Genomic DNA, 22037 nt, shown 5'->3' with positions numbered 1-22037 from the left:
CTAAAAATACAAAAAAGTTAGCTGGGCATGGTGGCACGCGCCTGTAGTCCCAGCTACCCGGGAGGCTGAGGCAGGAGAATCGCTTGAACCCAGGAGGCGGAGGTTGCAATGAGCCGAGATTGTGCCGCTGCATTCCAGCCTGGGCAACAGAGACTCCATCTCAATTAAAAAAAAAGAAAACCCTTCTGGTCAGCCTTGCTGATAAGTTCTTCAGTCTTTGAACCCTGAGGCAACTGCTCATTTCTAACATATTTCACTATACAGAAAAGGTTACTCACAAATCAAGCTACTATTGCTTTGTAACAACATAGTAGTATTTGATTTCAGCCTTTACTCTCTATTTTAATAGAACACCCTTCTAGATTACATTCTGTTTTCCATTCAAAATGAAGCCATCCCAATCATCTCTTCTGCATTACAACTCCATCCTCTACATGATTTTTAAGTTATTCTCCTTCATATTAAGACCAAACGCACAGATGTTGAGCTTATAACACTCCCATCAGCTAGCTCCCTGGTACCTACTCAATGTTATTTCCCTTCCCATACACCCTATTTTGTTCAGGCAAATATCTCAACAATATGGTTCTTTATTCTACTTCTGGGCCTTTTTTCAAAACAAGCAACAAGTTTTAAGGGTAACAAATAACATCCATTGGGAGGCCAAGGCGGGAGGATCATTTGCGGTCCGGAGTTGGAGACCAGCCTTGCCAACACGGTGAAACCCCATCTCTACTAAAAATACTAAAATTAGCCAGAAATTGCTTGAACCTGGGAGGCGGAGGTTGCAGTGAGTTGAGATGATGCCACTGCACTCCAGCCTGGGCAACAGAGCAAGATTCTGTCTTAAAAAAAAAAAAATTTAAAAATTAAAAAAAATAAATACTATCCAGCCTAGAGTTAATTAGCTTTTCTTTCTGAATTGACTAGTTAACAACTCTCTACTGGTGCAGTAACAATTTCACTTAAAAGTTTTGTTTCTAAAAGCTTCTTTTGAGAGTAAAATCAAAATTATGTCAGTGTAATTCATGAAGGTAATACATTATAGGAGAAACTCAAATGTGTGCATTCAGGGGTTAAAAAAGGATGTAGTATTATCATTTCCTTAGGCATATAAGTTAAATAAATCAGTTATCTTCAAACCTTTTCTGGTCCTTTTCTACTCACAGCTAGTCCCACTGATTCTTCCTCATAATAGCTACAAAAGAAAATAGACACTTTGTGCTTTTCACACCTAATGTGTTTGTCTGAATTCAGGCCCTTAAAGCCTACAATTTATAGCAGCTTCCTAAATGTTTATGGTCTCCCTAGCTCCTCCCTGTAGAGTACTGCCAAACTGACTCTCAAAGATAGCAGCATCTTGATCATGTCAATTCCCTACTTAAAAACTTTTAATGGCTTCCAATTTTCTCATTTAAAAAGTTTAAATTGCTGGATTTATCGTCCTCTATTCTCTCATATTAAATACCAATTCATTTAAAGAAACTTCTTCACTGCCTCTAAATGTGCTCTCCTGCCTACGTATTTTATGTTTAAACTATTTCTCTACTTAGAATAATCTTGACCATTTTATCCACATAACCAAATTCTGCTGGAACAAAATTTTCCTATAACCCAACCACGTGGGGGTCCTAGATGAAATCACGTTCAGAGTTGTTCCTACTCCACTGAATGAGTAACACCCACCTACCAAGTGGCCAGGCTCACCCCTCTCTTTTTGGTGACTTTCTAGAAGTCTCCCAACCAATAGGAGTGGGAAGTGTCTAGAGTATGAGAGCTAATACTTGCTGTTTTGCTGTCTCTCTGTCCACTTGTTACCTTTAATCTCCACTGATACCACCTGCTTCTGGATCTCAGGTGCTTTAAGGGCTACGCTTACAGTCCAGTTGGGCTGGTGCCACCAGCATAATGGAGTGCTCCTGTTCTCAGCCCTTGATCCTGTTGTCAGCCCTCATTCATTTGACATGTTTTTTGAGCACCCACTTGAGGCACTACTGTAAGCACTAGGGATACAACAGCGAAAAAAGAGCCAAAGTCCTTCCCTTCAAGGAAATTATATTCTAGAGGAGGAGAGAGAATAAATCAAGATAAATAAAATATATAGCATATTAAATACTGATAAGTTCAAGAAAAATAAAGCAGGAAAGTGGGGGGAGGGGGGACAGGGAAAATGGTTGCAATTTTAGGAAGGCTAAAGAAAGCCTCACGGAGAAAGTTTAAGTGAAGACCTAAAAGATGAGGATTGAACCAGTTACTTGAGGGAAAATGTTCTAGGCAAAGAAACTACAAATGTGACAGTCCTGAGCTGGAAGCATGACTTGCAGGTTCCAGGAACAACTGAAGCAAAATGAGCAAAAGGAAAAAGATTAATGAAAATAAAGATTAATGGAGGCATCAGATCTACAGAGGTCAGCAAACTACAGCCCATGGCCTTCCTGTTTTTGTAAATAAAGTATTATTGTCTATGGCTACATTCACACTACAACAACAGAGCTGAATAACTGTAAGAGAAACTATACGGCCCTAAAAACCCTAACATATTTACTATCTGACTCTATACAGAAAAAAATATACTGACCCCGATAGAGAATTCATAGTCCGCTTATAAAGGCTTTGATTTTACTCTGAATGAGATGGGAACTAATTAAACACAAGTTATATGATCTGACTCACATTTTTACAGAATCACTGAGCTGAAAATACACTGAAGAGGGTAAGAAGTAAGCAGGGAGAGTCCATTAGGATACTATTACAAAAATCCAGGTGATAGATAATGGTGGCTTGGACCACAGTGGTAGTCACAGACACGGTGAAAAGTCGTTAGATTCTAGATATATTTTAAAGGTAGACCTACAGAATTTACTCTGGAATCAGATTAGAGTGTGAGAGAATCAGTAGCGAAGAATAACCCTAAGGCTTCTGGTTTGCTAACTGGAAAAACAGGAGTATGACTGTCTGGCAGCATGAAGATTAGTGCTCATGAATTTACAGAGGCACTATTCAGCATGGGTGTGTGTTTTCTTCCCCTACATACTGGCTCAGATACCAAAATGATGACCAGATGGCTTTAATCAGGATTTGGTTAGTCAAACAAGTACAATTAAGTGAGAAAGGACCAAGAGAACCTGACAGAGTGCCCAAGAGAAGGATGATAATGATGGACCACAAAATTTAAGCAGGGGAAGGAGAGAACCAAGGACACCAGGGGACAAGAAACAGTTAAAAAGCAGTAGGAACAATGGATCACAGGTCCAACAGAGTCTAAGGATTGTTGAAGAGAACAAGATGGAGAGGCATCAGGTAGTGATTAAAGAAGGAACACATTAACAGTGAAATTATGGAGTGAGTGTGGTTTTGGGCAATGACAAGGTCTACGGTATATTTATGTTATGTTTATACACTTTCACATCTTATCTCCTCATTTACATTGTAACCTCCTTCAGAGTGCAAGCCATCACTCAACCCTTCCAAAGCACCTACTCAATACTCTGAGTATAGTTGGTGGGAGGAAGCTACAGTAAGTGAGGATGAATGATGCATTAAAAATTAAGATATGTGAACTGTAGTTCATCCTCTACTATATTCAATGTTTAAGTCATTGGGCAATCCACTAAAACTCTTGGGGTCACATAAAGATAAAAGGGGAGGTGGACAGGATTAAAAACATTAAAAACACTATTTACTAAAAGATTTGAGGCAGGACAAAAAAAATTTTCAGTGGTCTTTTCAGATGTAAAGATCTAAGGATCCTTCTACGTCCTTTTTTTTTTTTTTCAGAGACACATTTTGAGCTGCTTTCTCACAGTGAATCGAACTGTTTACCAATCAAGTGAACTCTGTAATCAAGTGTTTAGAACATGCTTTTTAACTATGGTTTTGACCATTGCGACTTATGGCAGAGTTTATATACAAAGGTCGAAAAGCTAAGTTTGGGCACGTTTCTTCAGAGATGCGTTGTGAGCTTATTTATTACAGTGAACTTAATGTTTACCAGTAAACCCTATAAGCTAGTTTTTTCATCTACAGCATGATTTTTAACTATTTTAATTTTACCATTGTGACACTGTGAAGAGTTTACATACACAGGTTGAAAAGCTAAATCTGAGAATGTTTCTTCAGAGATACATTGTGAGAAATGCTTTATTACAGTGAAGTATTTACCAGTGAACTCTGCAATTGAGTGTTTAAAACATTTTTGATTTTAAATTTATAACTGACACACAATAATTACACATTTATGAGGTACAATGTGATGTTTTAATGCATGTATACATAGTACAATGATCGAATTGGGGCAATTACCCTATCATTTCAAACATTTCTCATTTCTTTGTGATGACAACATTCAAAAGCTCTTCTAGATATCTTGAAATACACAATACATTGTTATTTGCTATGGTGTCCCTATGGTGTGACAGAATATAAGAACTTATTCTTCCTGGGCCGGGCGCGGTGGCTCATGCCTGTAATCCCAGCACTTTGGGAGGCCAAGGTGGGCGGATCACGAGGTCAGGAGATCGAGACCATCCTGGCTAATACGGTGAAACCCCGTCTCTACTAAAAATACAAAAAATTAGCCGGGCGTGGTGGTAGGTGCCTGCAGTCCCAGCTATTTGGGAGGCTGAGGCAGGAGAATGGTGTGAACCCGGGAGGTGGAGCTTGCAGTGAGCCAAGATCACACCACTGCACTCCAGCCTGGGTGACAGAGCGAGACTCCGTCTCAAAAAAAAAAAACACAAAACTTATTTTTCCTAACCATAACTTTATCCCCATGGACCAACCCGTCCAGCTTTCCTCCTTCTCTCTCCCCTCCCCAGCTTCTGGTAACAACTATTCTGCTCTCTATTTCTAGGAAATCAACTTTCTTAGATTCCACATGTAAGTGAGATCATGTGGTATTTGTCTCTCTGTGCCTGGCTCATTTCACTTAACATAATGTCCTCCAAGATCATCCATATTGCTGCAAACGACAGGATTTCAGTCTGTTTTATGGCTAAATGGCATTCTGTTGTATATCCAATGTTTACACATGATATTTTCTTTATCCATTCATCATTTGATGGGCATTTAGGTTGAAAATCAGTATGTCAAAGAGATCTGCATAACCATGTTTATTGCAGAACTTTCTACCTTTTATTATTTTATGATTTCATATATGAACTCAGTAGAACTTCTAAGTAAGAGAAATGTGAAATTCCAATTTTCTAAGAAAGAAATGAAGTGCTCAAGATATACATATGTAAACATCCTTAAAAATCAAAGAGTTTTAGAGTTAAAAAGGGCCTTAGAGATCATGTTATTGACTTTCATTGGCCTAACTCAAAAAGCTACATTTTACAGGATTCTCTGGGCATTATTGTTTGGAAGAGAAATCTACAGTGTTGGAATAGAGAAATGTGTGTTTGGGTTAATAATAAGTACATAAAATGTATTTGGTTAGAGGATCAGTAAACGAACAATTATGTTGTTCTATTTGACTGTTAATAGCAACAAAATACATTAAATTGACAGCTCTTAGAGACTGTCCATCAAGTGTTTCCCCTCAACTGCCCCATCCATGCAGTCTTTATAGTATTCTTTATTAGTTCTAAAGAAGATGTATCAGTGACTTAGCTTCCAGGAAGGGCAATGGACTAGAATTGTATACATGAATACAAGTGAAAATACACTCCCTAAATACACAAGAGGTCACCAAGGAATTCAAAAGAATGAATTTTATTAATAAATACTATGAATAAGGTCTGAGAGAGGCCAGAGTGTTTAAAACTAGTGTTTCATACACTTACTATTTTGGCTTTAACACTACCTAATTAATTTAATATTCCATCCTGCACTATGCACTCAGTATTAAGGGGAATATAGACGAACTAGATGCACCCTCCCTCCTATAAAAGGCTGTCAAATAGGAAAGAAAGAATGCAAATCACTGCCACTGAAGCAAAATGACATAACAGAAATACGTGGAAAACACAATGAGAGCAGCTGAGGAATAATGTCCTATTGAGGGATAATGGAAGACTTCAGAGACTCCTAATAGTGCTTACAAACATAAAACTACACTAAAACTTGACTTATATGTCTTTCATCTTTTCTATATTTCACAAAATTTAGGTGAAAAGTAAAAGAATTCTTAACAAAAGAAGAACACGTGAAAACCATTTAATAAATTTAGTCATCATTAATTTGTAAGTAGAAAAAAAAAGACCCCAAACCAAACCATATTGATAATCAGCCCCAAGCTAATCTTGAAATATATCCGAAAAGATGTCTGCCTTCTTTAATTAAAAAAGAAACAAAAACAAAACACACCCAAACTTTCCAGATTGGCACTGGAATAATTTGTTCCTAAGGAAGGGGCATTTGAGCCACACTCCTGAATTGGAACCTCTCTCTGATTATACTGACTCCACATTCCTGGCTGGGATTGGGGGAGGGGAGCTGACCCTTAACATTGGACCAAATGTGGCAAAAGACTTTTCCTTGATTCCCCATAGCACAGGTGAAACAAACCTGGGACATTCAAGATGATCAGGTAAAAGGTAGAGAAAGATAAAATGACCATGGAGAATATCATGATTGCAGGGGATATATATTATAGGGCATCACTTATTTATCTTCATCTTATAAACCAAATCTTCAGCCACCACTCACTACCAGATCTCCACGGCCAGTTTTTTGGGTCTCTGTTCCTGGTTAAGGACCTGCATCTTCCCAGATTAACTGAATTAAGAGATATTCAACCCTTCGGAGCTGACATCATTCTTACAGACCTCAAAACAAACAAAGAAACAACAACAACAAAAACAACACTGAAAACCAACATCTCAATAAGCCTTAATGCTCATGTGATATAGAAGTGGGAATAGGAAGGAAAACATTCTTTAATTCATGTCTCTCTTTCGTAACAGTTAAAATCTTCTTATATCAATGACATCCAATTCAGCTTTTGCAAATACCAGTGGGCCTCTAATTATCAAAACAAAATTCAATCAAAACAATTCTTAAAACCACAAATAATATTTTTGGAAAAGCAAGTACGCACACAAATCAGCAATTATAATGTATATAGGAGTAGCCCTTATTTGAAATCATACGTTTCACATTATGTTCTGAACTAGTGGTCTATGAAATTACGCATTGTCATATGAAATAGCTAAGAATACTAAAGTGGTTTCAGATACTATCATATTGAGAAAAACTGTTAATTCTGCAAAATAACTACTTTATAAATAAAAATATTTACAGTAGGACCTCACAGGGATTCAGTTATTACAACTAAAGCTGAAAACTGTAGTGCTCATCTAAGGAATGGCTCTAGCAGTTCTCCAAATAATATCTACTTTAAATAAACTCACTGAATCCACTTGTAAATTATTTCCCTTTGGCTGTGTCATTATTCACTATGCTTTCAAGGAACATGGTGATGAAAGAAGAAAAATACCTCTTTCTAACATAACCATACTGGCAAGAACATCAACATTATCAGTATTCAAAGAATGTCTTGGCAGGTTAAACCTTCATAAAAAGAGGGAACACTATCTAATCCAAGTTATCAAAATAGCAATAGCACTTCTCGTATTATGCGCAATATGATTGTTTCTAACGTGAAAAAAATAAAGGTAATATCGTCAGGTTTAAATTCTAAGCAGACAAATTCTTTACAAAAAAGTACATAAAGAATGATGAAAGTAGGCATGCTTAAAAGAAAAAGGCTAAGAGCAAAGTAGGACTCAATGTTCAAAGAGATTTATAGTAACACATCATTGCTATTTTGGGAGGTTTAACAATATATTTTAACATTTTAAAGGTGCAACAGCACTATTAAGAAATATAAAAATAAAAAAATCTACTATGAGAAAAAAGCTTGAACATAAATAGCTTGTTCTAATTCAGTCCATGATTTCTCTGTATAATGGCTAATACTTAATTTTACAAAAAGACTTTTAATAACTTTATGTTACTTTCACAGTATAATCATCTCAACATACTCTCCAGGATTTGAACTGCATCTGAAATTACTGAAGGCTATAGAGGAACTTGTGTTTGCTAAATATAAGTTCTGATATAGTGTCCTCCAAAAATAATAAAATGTAGTACACTATAAATACTGCTTTCCAATTTCTTTTTTTTCCTAACAGAAAACTACTCATCATATGAACAGGTTTAATGTAACATGGAATGCAAAAAGTTAGAACCATTAAAGTATTTAATTCTTCAATTTTAAAAAATAATTAAAATAAATAAAATAAAAACAGGATAATGACCAGAATAGTGCCATTATAATCACACTAAAAAGTAAAGCTTCCATCAACATTTTATGAATTTGACAAATCCGGTACAATATATTTTTAAGTATTGATTCAGTACTGTATTTCACTCAATTTTGTGATACTCCATTTTTGAAAAACCTGTTACTCAGAAGAGAGGCTTCAGATACCCATGAAAAGAAAAAAATCAAGGTAGAAACACATATGCTGAGGTTTGCTAATTCACTGTTTAAAAAGTACCTTAGATGTCCCACTATAATTGCTCTTAGGTGTTTTTAACAAATGAACAGTTATAATTCACAGATAAGACAAGTGGTACTTTTTATCTACATAGACCTATATAAACTTTTAGTAAAACATTTAAATTGTTTTACTTTTAATCTTGTCAAATAATTTTCATTTCTTCTACTTCTTTAAAAGGCTGACCAGGTTATTTGCCTGTATTGGGATCAACGAATGTTGGACTACACTATGTTTAGTTATAATAACTAATTTATCCAGCCTGACTTAATATGTGGGAAACGATACACCCCTAAGTGTACTGAGATGTTTCTTTGAAACAAAAAAATTTAATTTTATGCCTGTGATAAAAAACAGCCTTATTCAATATATACTTTTTTAAAATGAGCAACACAGATAGCAGACATATAACTCCTTATTACCCATACTATTAACTACCAAGAAATGAAGCCAAACTTTTGGAAAAATACCATGCAAGAAAAGATTCAAGTTTAAAATATATTCCTTTGGTTAAAAATCATCCCCTTAATCGAACAACGAGAACACTTGGACACAGGGTGGGAAACTTCACACTCCGGGGCCTGTCGGGGGGGGGTGGGGGGAAGGGGGAGGGATAGCATTAGGAGATATTCCTAATGTAAATGACAAGTTAATGGGTGCAGCACACCAACATGGCACATGTATACATATGTAACAAACCTGCACATTGTGCACATGTACCCTGGAACTTAAAGTATAATAATAAAAATGAATTTAAAAAATAAAAATAAAATATAAGCAGAAAGCAAAACAAAACAAAACAAAACAAAAAAAAAACAAAAAAACCCAAATCTGTGAGTTTTTTCAGTCAAATTTTAGGAGTAACAGGGTATTTGTTTTTAAAGATCCAAAGTCTTAAAGGTGACTGCCTAGTTTTAGAGATCAAGACATGAATTATGTAAAATAAAATAAAGAAAAAAAGACATGAAAAAAATCACCTTTATAATATTCATTTGTAATCTAAATTCACAGCATTTCCCACCAGCCCAAAGTAATCTTGTAGATGTCATTATACTTGTAGTATCACAATGTTTTTTCAGTCCAGTATTTACAGAGGTCACTCTGCTGCAGCAACAAAATATTTTAACTCTAGGAAGAGTGGAGCCTTGTAGCATTAGCTCCTTTGACAATTTTATTATAAGATTTTTACTCTAGAAACAGACACATGTAGTTTTCTTGAGATACAGTATATCCAAACTTTTTATAGAAACCAACATTTTGTGGTAGACATTCAAGGGTAATCTTGTAACAGTTCAGTTTCTTGCTTAGCAAAGTAAGGGTTGATAATAACAATTAGCCAAGCTGCTTTCCTCTGCATTCATCACCAACGACAACATCTTCTAATCTTCCTCTCTTAGCACAGGAATGGATGAATTTATGTTCTATTATCATAGTTGCTGTAGCGACAATCTGTCCTAGAGTCACATCTTCTACAACTGTAACACAATCCCCAGATTTCTTCATATGCTCAAAAGATTTCATAAACTGTTCAGGGTTGACAACTCCAGTCTCGGTCAGCAGACCCAATACCTTAAAAAAAACCCTCTATTTAAGTCAGCAGTACAGAGGCCTCAAAACCAAGCCTTCTCCAGGATGTGCTGGGGAAATGGCTGGAGAAAATGTAGCTGTATTCTGACTCCAGTCCACTTCTTTGAGTAGACTTGGGTCAAACATTAAGTGTTTCATCAGGTTTCATCTTTCTAGTAAGGTCGGTAAAGGCCCCGCAGTCGGTGCTCCTACCCAGGCGAATCGCACTCTTCCCGACCAGGGTGCACAGCAACGGATCCGGATCCGGGATCCGACTTCAGCGCCAGCCCCACCTCCTCCTCCACTGCCCGCGCCACAGTCGGCAACCGTGGCCCACATGTCCCGTGCCAATGCCTCCACCCTGCCTCTGCCCTCTCACGCAGGACCACGCGCAAGCAGGCGGAGGTGGAGGCCCGAGGCGCCACCCGCCCCGCCCGGAGAGCGAGTGGCGGGGGCCCCTGCTTTCCAATTTCTAAAGAAAATACCTACATTGATAATCTTACATTGGTTGGGAAAATGATATAAACCTCTCAAAAAAACTTAGAAGATACATATTTGACTTGAAATAAGAACTCTAATGTCATTTCAAATATTTCTAATATATTCATTTTTATCACTGAAGTAATAATCTTGTTTTTACCTATTATTTATTTATTTATTTATTTATTTATGTTTTGGAGACAGAGTCTCACTCTGTCGCCCAGGCTGGAGTGCAGTGCCGCGATCTCAGCTCACTGCAACCTCTGCCTCTTAGGTTCAAGCAATTCTCCTGTCTTAGCCTCACGAGTAGCTGGGATTATAGGCATCTGCCACCACACCCGTCTAATTTTTGTACTTTTAGTAGAGATGGGGTTTCACCATGTTGGCCAGGCTGGTCTCCAACTCCTGACCTCAAGTAATCCATCCGCCTCGGCCTCCCAAGGTGCTGGGATTACAGGTGTGAGCCACCGGACCCATCCTTCACTTATTATATTTTCTAACTCAAAAGATTTCTCTTCTACTCACTTTTCTTTTCTCTTTTTTTTTTTTTTGTTTTGTTTTGAGATGGAGTCTCCCTCTGTAGCCCAGGGCTGGAGTGCAGTGGCGCAATCTCGGCTCACTGCAACCTCCCTGCTTCCCGGGTTTAAGCGATTCTCCTGCCTCAGCCTCCTGAGTAGCTGGGACTACAGGCTCATGCCACCATGCCTGGCTCATTTTTGTATTTTTAGTAGAGACGGGGTTTCACCGTATTAGCCAGGATAGTCTCGATCTCCTGACCTCGTGATCCACTCACCTCGGCCTCCCAAGGTGCTGGGATTACAGGTGTGAGCCACTGCGCCCAACCCACTTTTCTTTTACAAATATATAATTCCTATTTATCTTTATATTTTACCTTTTTCATCTGTTTTTCCTTCCTAATTATTATGTTCCTTCTGATGTTGGTCTTTTATTAATTTAGGGACAAACTTTTTATTACTAAATATCCTCTGGATCCAGAGGTCATAGGGTTATTTTTATTAATAGGATGAGCCTCCATCCATCAACATCCTAAGGAATCATAGCACGGTGGCACTGGAAAGGATCTCAAGGTATCATTTGGTTGAGCTCTATGCCAACGAGAACAGGTTGCTATTCTTATTTTCTTTATTTTAAATGATCAAAGATTGATCAAAAACATTCTACCATGGCTTTAATAAAGAATCTTCCTGACAATAAGAAAACTGGACCAAAAAGGGTTCTGACCTCAGCACTATTACTGTAAAATATAAAACAATTCCATTAGTTGCCTCGAGCTTTAAGTTCCCCCATATAAACAGAGATAATGCTTTCTATCTCACAAAGTTATTGTAACTGTTCTGAAACACGGGAAAAAACTATATAAATGTAAAGTAGTATTAAAATAGGAAAAACGGCCAGGCATAGTAGCTCACACACCTGTAATCCCAGCACTTTGGGAGTGTGTATTGCTTGAGGAGGGTGTATTCCTTGAAAGCTCAGAAGTTTGAGACCAGCCCAGGCAACATAGGGAGACCCCCCATATCTCTACAAAAAAAAATAAAAATGAGCCAGGCATGGTGGTACACATGTGTAGCCCCAGCTACTCAGGAGGCTGAGGTGGAAGGGATTGCTTGAGCCTAAGGCTGCAGTGATCTGTGATTGTGCCACTGCACTCCAGCCTGGGTGAGAGAACGAGACCCTCTCAATTAAAAAAGGAAAGAAAAAAAGGGAAGAGAACACGGTAGAGTGCAAAGCACTCTGAAGGCATGTTAAGTTTCAAATCCCATCTCAATTTACTAGTTGCACAACAATGAGCAAAGTATTAAACCTATCTGAATTCCATTCAGAGAACAACTGCAAAACTGATATAATCCCTACATCACTTGGTTGTTGCTGTGAGGATTACAGAAAACTAATACACCTAGCACAGGTCCTGGCATTGTGTAGGCCCTCAATAGATGTTAATTCCCTATTCCCCATCAGGTTTCCACATTGCTGTGTAGTTTGCTTTCCTGCAGGATACCCATGTGAAATTTCATTAGATAAACGGAATAATTAGAAAATATATAAACCTTTCTTTCCTTTAAGATTCACCAAGTAACAAGATGACTACCTTCTCTTATCGGCGCTTAGAAAAATGGAAAGAAAGGAGCTGGAGTTTTCCTTAAACTCAAAAGCTTCTGCACAGCAAAAGAAATAATCAACAGAGTGAACAGACAGCCTGCAGAATAGGAGAAAATATTTGCAAACTATGCATCCAACAGAGATAACATCCAGAAGGTATAAGAACCTCAAAAAACAAAAACAAAAACAAATAATCCCATTAAAAAGTGGGCAAAGGACATGAATTGACATTCCTCAAAAGAAGACAAATGGCCAGCAAGCATATGAAAAAATGCTCAACATTACTAATCACTAGAAAAACGCAAATTAAACCACAATGAGATATCATCTTGCCTTAGAATGGCTATGATTAAAAAGATGAAAAATAACAGATGTTGGTGAGGATGCAGAGAAAAGGGAACATTTACTCACTGCTGATGGGAATGTAAATTAGTATAACCTCTATGGAAAAGAGTATTTTTAGTTCTAAAAGAATTAAAAATAGAACTACCATTTGACCAAGTAATCTCCCTACTGGGTATCTACCCAAAGGAAATCATTATACCAGAAGGACACCTGTGCTCATGTTTATCACAGCATTATTCACAATAGTAAAGATACGGAATCAACTTAAGTGCCATCAACGTATAAATGGATAAAGAAAATGTGTATGTATACACAGTGGAATACTATTCAACCATAAAAAAGAATGAAATCACGTCTTTTGCAGCAACAAGGATGGAAATGGAAGTCATTATCTTAAGTGAAACTCAGAAAAAGACAAATAATGCATGTTTTCACTTATAAGTAGAAGCTAAACCACATGTATGGACAGAGTGTGGAATGATAGACAATGGAGACTCACAAAGGTAGAGAGGGAGGAGGGTGGATGATGACAAATTATTTAAAAGGTAAAAGGGTATGTTATTCTGGTGATGGATATACTAAAAGCTCTGACTTCGCCACTACACAACATATCCATGTAACAAAATTACACCTGTATCCTCCTGACACACACATTCTTCCAAAGAATAAACAGTGTAGAGGGTGAAAAATGTCACTAAATTGTGAAGTCTTTAAAGGAAAAGAACCAGTCTTACTCATTTTCATATTTTCAGAATCTATCACAGCACCCGATAAAAGGAAGCGCTCAAGCCATTTCTTAGATGAAAAACGTCTGCTGGGGGAATCCCTGATTTCAGAGATTAAGAAATGAAAAGTTCAATCAGATCATATAGATATTAGGCAACAAATTAAAGACACTCTTTATGAAATAAAGATAAAACTAGACAAATGTGGACTAACATTTTGAAAAAAAGACTCTTTATATGTTGTCTTTGGGCTGCTCTAGCAAAATACCATAAACTAGGTAGCTTATAAACAACATAAATTTATTTTTCACAATTTTGGAGGCTGAGAAGTCCAAGATCAAGGTACCAGATGACTTGGTGTCTAGTGAGGTCCCACTTTCTGGTTCACAGATGGTGCCTCTGACTATGTAGTGGCCTCCTCACATGGTGGAAGAAGGAAGGCAGCCCCCTGAGGTCTCCTTTATTTTAAGGGCATGAATTTCACTCCTCAAAGGCCCCATGCCCTAACAACATCACATGGTGATTAGGTTTCAACAAATAAATTTTGTGAGGGCACACAAACATTTAGTCATAGCCCATATCTAACTGATTTAGAAAGTATACATTGTTTGTTTATTATGTCATATACCCAGAAACTTATAAAAATAAAATAATGCTTACCTTGTTATGTACGAAAACAATCCTTAAGTCAGGTTTAAGGATACCATAGCTCATGAGGAGATCTTGGATCTTTTTTATTTCATCTTTACATTTTTTTGCAGTTGAGTAAAACTGCTTTCTTACAGGTAGATTCCTAAATAATCTTAAAGCAGTTACAGTTGTACCTGTTGGCAGACAAGAGAAAAGCATATTTAGATTTGGAAGGAACGTCACAGATCTTCAAATCCGTATATAATTTGTAATTAACCCCTTCTATAACTGAAGGTCTCCTCCTCCAATTCTAGAAACCCAAAGGCTCAACTTTGCAAACTACTCTGATTCCATGCTAGACTCTTCTATTTGTAACAAGACTGACCTACGAAGTATTACCTCGTCTATGTGGTCTAAAGAAGTATAATCTTACTTCTATCACTACGTAGAAACATGGGCTTACAAGAATGCAGTATCATAAGAAATCTGCTGGTGCTCAAACTACCTGGGAATGGTGCTTATTCTGGACTTTAAAATATAATTTATTGGAGATATAATATTACACAGTTTATATAATAACCTTATGTCACTGGAAATTCTTACCTGAAATATCTAGTAACCTAGTTAAATTTACCTCATTTTCAACAACATTCAAAAACACAGGATAACCTAACAAAAGAATTTTTTTAACTTATAGTTTAACTGGAAAACTGAATAAAGGTGCAAAAATTATACTGCTGAACTATCAGATTAACTACTAGCTTTTACTCAAAAAAACACCACTACCACATAAAATTAGGACTGAATGTTTGTCATAGCCATATACGACAGGTACATATTTTTAAAACACTGAAGAATGAAACATTTAAATACTAGTCACCAGTTAATCTCAGATTTATGAAATCAATCTCCCCATGTGATTCTTATGAATGTATAGTCAGAGTAGAGAATCATTACACTGAGGAGTAATGAAATAAATTTATAGTGTAGTGCTTCTCAACCTTCGCAGCATTGACATTTGGCCAGGTAATTTGTTGTGGGGGACTGTTCTGTGCATTGTAGAATGTTTAGCAGCATCTCTGGCCTCTTACCCACTAGATGCCAGTAGCATCCTCCCTAGTTGTGACAATCAAATATCTCCAGATACTGCCAAATATTCCCTGGGAAACAAAGTTGCCTTGGTTGAGAACCCCTGATTTAGTATTTAAAAACTACCATCTTTTTTTGAAATAAAATAGAATAAAAAGATAGAATAAACTAGAAAAATAGAGTACATCACCTATAGTTAGGATAAATATTATGTCATGACATTTTGTTTTGATTAGCTGTGTGTGAACTGGGTTGCTATGTAAAATATATTTATTACCGTGAATCAGTCAAAAAGGCTAAAGTTGCTGCAATAGGTCAATTTTTGTCCTACTGCTTATAACATAGAGCAAAAACACAAAGAAAATGGCAATCATAAGGAATATATAAGACTTTGAAACCGTAGTGTAAAATTTTACGTAGTTTTAAAGTTCCAAGAGGAGAAAAAGAAATTACTAGTAGTTTTAAAGTTCCAAAAGGAGAAAAAGAAACAAATGGAGATATAATTAAATAAATACTAGAAGAAAATTTTCGAGTTAAAGGCTTAAGTGCAGATTTCAAGAGCTTACTTCATTATAAGGAGGAATATTTTAGGAAGAAAAAAGAAAGTACATTCTACTGGAAATCCTAAATTTTGAGGACAAGAAAAGAATTTTACAAACTGTCATACAGAAAGAAAAAGTTTCTTACAAGAAAAGACTAACATCAAATTTCTCACCTATAACACTAGAAGACAAACAATTTACTAACTATTAAGAAGAAATTAAGAAACTGACACCCAGTTAAGATAGGTATAGGGCAAAATGAAGACATTTTTGGACTTGCAAAGATCCAGAAGTATATCACCCAAATGTATTTGATGAAAATAATGGAAGATAAACTCTAACCAAATGACTATAATATGAAAATAGAGATTTCACCAGGTGTGGTGGGTTGCACCTATAATCCCAACTACTTGGGAGCCTTAGGCAGTAGGATGGCTTGAGCCCAGCAAGTAGAGATCAGACTGGGCAACACAGTGAGACCCCATCTTTAAAAATTAAAAATTAAAAATTAGCCTGGCACGGTAGTGTATGCCTATAGTCCTAGCTACTTGGGAGGCTGTGAGAGGATTCCTTGAGCCCAGGAGTTCAAGGCTGCAGTAAGCTATGACTGTGACACTGCACTCAAGCCCGGGTGACAGAACAAGACCCTGTTTCTAAGGGGGAAAAAAAAGACATTTTATGACAACAAGATGAGAAAATAAATGTGGTGTGCAAAGCATCTTAAAAGTTTGACTGTAAACAGAAGATGCTAATGTGGGTGGGCTTTGCAACATAACTTAAAGATTCATGAAGAGATATTATGTAAGTCTGAGAAGGCCTAACAACAGCTTGTAACTCAATGTTATAAACTATTATCAGTAACTGTATTAGTCCGTTCCTTCTCACACTGCTATAAAGATATTACCCTGGAATAGGTAATCTGTAAACAAAGGAGGTTTAATTGACTCACAGTTCCACATGGCTGGGAGGCCTCAGGAAATTTACATTCATGGCGGAAGGGGAAGCAGGCACCTTCACAAGGCGGCATGAGGCATGAGAGAGTGTGAGCGTATGAAGGAGGAACTGTCAAACACTTATAAAAACCATTGGATCTCATGAGAACTCACTATCATGAGAACAGCATAGGAGAAACCGCCCTCATGAGCCAATCACCACCTTCTCTAAACACAGAGGGATTACAGGTCCCTCCCTCAACACATGGAGATGACAATTCGAGATGAGATTTGGATGGGGACACAGAGCCAAACCATATCAGTAACACCAGTTAACTGGAGAAAAGGGGTGGGAATTAAGAGGTATAAAGCTTACACTGTCCTACACAACCTTCTTCTCTCCTACTTCTCTCCTACCGATGTCCTTCCTTCTGTTCCTACAGCACATCAGAATTGTTTCCACCTCAGACCCTTTGTACATGTTCTTCCGTCAACCTTTCCACAGCTAACTCTTTCAGATCTCAGCTTGAGTATATCTTTTTTTTTTTTTTTTTTTTTTTTTTGAGATGGAGTCTCTCTTGGTCGCCCAGGCTGGAGTGCAGTGGCGCAATCTTGGCTCACTGCAAGCTCCGCCTCCCAGGTTCACGTCATTCTCCTGCTTCAGACTCCTGAGTAGCTGGGACTACAGGCACCCGCCAGCCCGCCTGGCTAATTTTTTGTATTTTTTTAGTAGAGACGGGGTTTCACCACGTTAGCCAGGATGGTCTCGATCTCCTGACCTCGTGATCCGCCCACCTCAGCCTCCCAAAGTGCTGGGATTACAGGTGTCAGCCACAGCACCTGGCCCAGAGTATCGTATCTTTTGAAAATCCATCCCTAAATGCCCTATCCAAGGCTGCTGCTTCTACAGTGGAACTATGTTTTCTTTCTTTTTAGAAAATGTCACTACTTGAAAAAACTTTTGTCTGCCTCGCCTCTTAGACTACGAGTATGAGAGCAAAGGACTACCATGTTTACCATTATATCCCTAGCACCTTAAACAACGATGAATAATCTGTAGGCATTTAACAAAAAAGTCTTAAATGAATACTTGAAGAAAGAAAATAAGAGAAAGTAATAAAGTTTGTATTTGTCTGAATTATTTATTTATTTATGGAAGACACATAGTACTTGTAATTTTTGAAAGGAAATTTACTATAAGAGAAAAATAAAACAAGATTGGGGGGAAAAGATTTTTGTGGAAAAAGACTAAAGGAAGTGCAATATTCCTATTTTGCTCACACTTGATGTTTTCCTGCTTTTTTCTTGATCTGGTGCCTCATCAGCATATAACATTACTAACGATTTTTTTTGGGGGGGGGTCTTCCTCTATTTTTATATAGAGCATTTCCTTGGCTTAACTGCATACATCACTTCCAAAGGCAGGATTAAATTCCTTGGAACACCATGGTATTTCTCACTAGTAACACTTTGGTGCTACTATTCTTTGGCTTAGGAAAGTAAAAAGGTCACTGCCGAATTTTGGAGCAGAAGCTGATGGAGATCAAGAAATGCATGCATTTAGCAGTCAGAAGAGGTATGCATTCTGCCTCTACTGCTAAATGGAAAATACACACACACCAGAATCTATACCAGATCCTATTCACAGAGACCTCACTTCATTTTCTGTTCCCCTAGATGTTTCCTCCATTCCCATGTCTTCAACTACTACCTATATGCCAATGATTCTTTTCATGGAAGTTGTAAGCAGCACCATACTTTTATAAATCTCTAAAAAAGAAAAAAACACTTCCAATTAAACTATGATACACTGCCTTAACAATAGTCCCGTGTAACACATGAAACGGTCACATCAACCTCTCATTCCTTTGAAATTTCTTTACTCCCATGAATATGGCAATTTCTTCTGGTGCCATCAATTTCAATGCTTTGCATATGACAGCAACACTTTGGCACTTAACACAGCTTCATTTAGTTGTGACTGTTTCCCTTTTTAACTCTCATAAAGCAATTGTTGCAATAAAATATGAAGTTGTTTATTCCTCCAGTCAACACATGAATTATGAATATTGCACAAAATTCAATTGATACAACAATAAGAACATCCAAAACTGCTGCTTTTCCAAAAAGGATTTTGGGAGGCCATTAATTATAAGCCACAATCTGTTTTCAGGGACGTCAAGTGTGACAAAATGTGCATCTTAGAATTGGTTAACTAGACACATATCTGAGACCTACACTACTCTTTTAAGTTTTATAGACAGATGCTCACTCATTAACTCCACCTGGCTATCCTCAAGGTATATGAAATCGATCACACTCAGGCTGGAACTCATTATCTTCTTCCTTGGATTTGATACTACACCTAACCTTCCTTTCTCATATAACACCAACATCCAATGGTTTCCAAAGGCAGATACTACAGAAATAATTCATTCTTCCCTCTACTTCTTACTGCAATATTGCATAAGTCTTATAGGTCTATCTATTCTATCCTAGGAGTCTCTCTCCAATTTATGTCAAGTCCTTTCCCTCCCCTCAAACCCTAGTAGTTGAAGACAGTATCTTACAGTAAGACAAAATTTATAGTAGAAATTACCAGCTAATCTTGTAAATAACATATTAATCCTACCAGTTAATTTTGTAAATAACATGGTATCAATCATCTGCCTAAAATAAATTCCAATGGCTCATAATGGTAAGGTACAAACTACCTGGTATGATATAAAAGGCCCTTCATAATCTAACACCTACGCTACCACTTTCTAAGCTAAACCTCCTGCTTCTACTACTCCAAAATCCTCACACTGAATTCTGTCATGTCATTCTTAGTACTCCATTTTATATGCTTTAATTGGCTTTTTAGCCATATAACTTTGTATTACTTTTAGTGGTTACTCTAGAGAGTATAACATATATTCTTAAATTATCAGTCTACCTTGATTACCATGAAATAAATTATATTTCACAATGTAACAACTTTGTAATAGTGTACTTCATTTACTCTTACCTTTTGTAAAGTTTTTGTCATGCATTTTACTTTTCTGTGTGATAAACTCCACAATATACTGATCTTGTTTTTGTAAAATAATTTTTTAAAATACTTGTCTTTCCATTTTTTCCACACATTTTCTAGTGCTTTTCTTTCCTTCTTGCAGATTCAGGTTGCCACGTAGAATCATTTTCCTTCAGCTTAAAAACCCTGTTAGTATTTCTTGTAGTGCATGGTGGGAGATTCTCTGTTTTATTCGTATGAAATTGCCTTCACTTTGTACTCATTCTTTAAAGGGCATTTTTACTGGTTATAGAAGTCTAAATCAAATTTTGTTTGTTGTTTTGTTTGAGAGTCTAATTCTGTCACCCAGGCTGGAGTACAGTGGCGTGATCTCGGCTAACTGCAACCTCTGCCTCCTGGGTTCAAGCAATTCTCCTGCCTCAGCCTCCTGAGTAGCTGGGATTACAGGTATGCACCACCACACCCAGCTAATTTTCATATTTTTAGTAGACACACAGTTTCGCCATGTTGGCCAGGCTGGTCTCAAACTCCTGACCTCAGGTGATCCACCTGCCTCAGTCTCCCAAAGTGCTGGGATTACAGGCGTGACCACCACACCCGGATGAAAAATTTAAATACTTGAAAGATGTCATTCCATTTTCTTTGGACTTCTATGTTTCCAATGGGAAGTCAGCTGTCATTATTTTTATTGTTCCTCTGAATTCAATGTATTTTCTCCTCTGGCTGCTTTTAATATTTCATGAAAGCTGTAAATAGCACCACACTTTCATGAATCTCTAAAAAAGAAAAAACACTTCCAATTTAAGTATAATACATTGCTTTAACAACACTCCTGTCCAATACATTACTGGTTTTCAGTAATTCAGTTATGATGTGGTTAGCTGTGGTTCTGTTTATTTTTATTCCACTTGGTTCTGTTCACTGTCTTTGGTACGTGGCTTTATATCTTTTCAAAAATCTTGGAATATTCTCAGACATTTTATTTTTTTAATCTTAATTTTGTTAGTTTTTTTTGTTGTTGTTGAAGACAGGAATCTCACTCTGTTGCCCAGGCTACAGTGTATGGCACAATCTTGGCTCACTGCAACCTCTAATTCCTGGGTTCAAGAGATTCTCCTGCCTCAGCCACCTAAGTAGCCAGGATTACAGGCAAGTGCCAAAACACAAAAAAATTGGGTAATTTTTGTATTTTTGTTAGAGATGGGGTTTAACCATTTTGGCTAGGCTGGTCTTAAACTCCTGACCTCAAGTGATCTGCCCACCTTGGCCTCCCAAAGTGCTAGGATTACAGGTGTGAGCCACTGTGCCCAGCCCTCAGACTTTTTTTTTTCAGATTTTGTTCTGCCCCATTCTCTCTCCTGAGATTCCAGTCACAGGTATGTTAGACCGTTTAATGTTGCCCCACAGGTCTCTGATGCTCTTTTCTCATTCTACTTCTGTGCTTCTGTTTGCATATCATTTTTACTGACCTGACTCCAATAAGTCCATCCAATTAATTCTTCAGACATAGTACTTTCTGTTCTAGAATTTTCAATTAGTTTTTTAGTTTCCATTTCTCCGCTGAAATTTGCTACCTTCTTACCAATTTTGACCATCTTTTCTTCTAAATTCTTTAACATAAGTTTTTTTTTAAGTTTTTGTCTGTTAATTCAAACATCTGGGTTATTGGTGAGTTTATTTACACTATTGTTTCTCTTGATTATGGATTCCATTTTCCTTTCCTCAAGTCTCTCAAAATTTTTATTTTTGCCAAACATTGTATATAAAAGAACAATAGATACTAAAGAAGAAAATATTTTCTCCCAGAGAAAGTGCTTTGTTTCCTGCCAAGAAGGTAGAGTGAAGAATATATCTCTTCAATCTAACCAGGAGTTCATCTGAGTTGAACCGTTTAGTTCCAGTTCAAATGTCTTTGGTTTCAAATGTCTTGAAGATGGAATCAGGTCTCTTTCTCTAGCAAGGTTTTAAGATCCTTCTTTCTCTAGCTCAGTCCCAATTTTCTTAATCACTTTTTACTCAACTAAAGTCCTGCTGAGATTCAGTGTGGGGGTTGGACTAGCTCTGTTTGAGGATCCCATATTCTA

The 22037-nt window shown here is 37.1% G+C and overlaps 1 protein-coding gene and 1 pseudogene across 23 annotated transcripts in view; both read right to left on the bottom strand.

The window, feature by feature from the left end:
* Positions 1 to 22037, bottom strand: part of PMS1 (PMS1 homolog 1, mismatch repair system component) — a 131444-nt gene that overhangs the window by 82433 nt on the left and 26974 nt on the right. For 20 of the 23 annotated variants that reach the window (XM_063647707.1, XM_063647715.1, XM_054479380.2 and 17 more), the window contains one exon: positions 14405 to 14568. In XM_063647707.1, coding sequence (XP_063503777.1) covers positions 14405 to 14568 — 164 coding nt within the window. Of the gene's footprint in view, positions 1 to 14404; positions 14569 to 19947; positions 20700 to 22037 lie in introns of those variants that run through there. The other 3 variants (XM_063647719.1, XM_063647722.1, XM_063647721.1) reach the window with 2 other exon arrangements.
* On the bottom strand, positions 9488 to 10242 carry LOC129032170 (glucosamine 6-phosphate N-acetyltransferase-like; annotated as a pseudogene).

Source organism: Pongo pygmaeus, chromosome 11, assembly GCF_028885625.2.
Source record: "Pongo pygmaeus isolate AG05252 chromosome 11, NHGRI_mPonPyg2-v2.0_pri, whole genome shotgun sequence".
NCBI lineage: Eukaryota > Metazoa > Chordata > Mammalia > Primates > Hominidae > Pongo > Pongo pygmaeus.
This window is presented reverse-complemented; position numbering and strand designations above follow the sequence as displayed.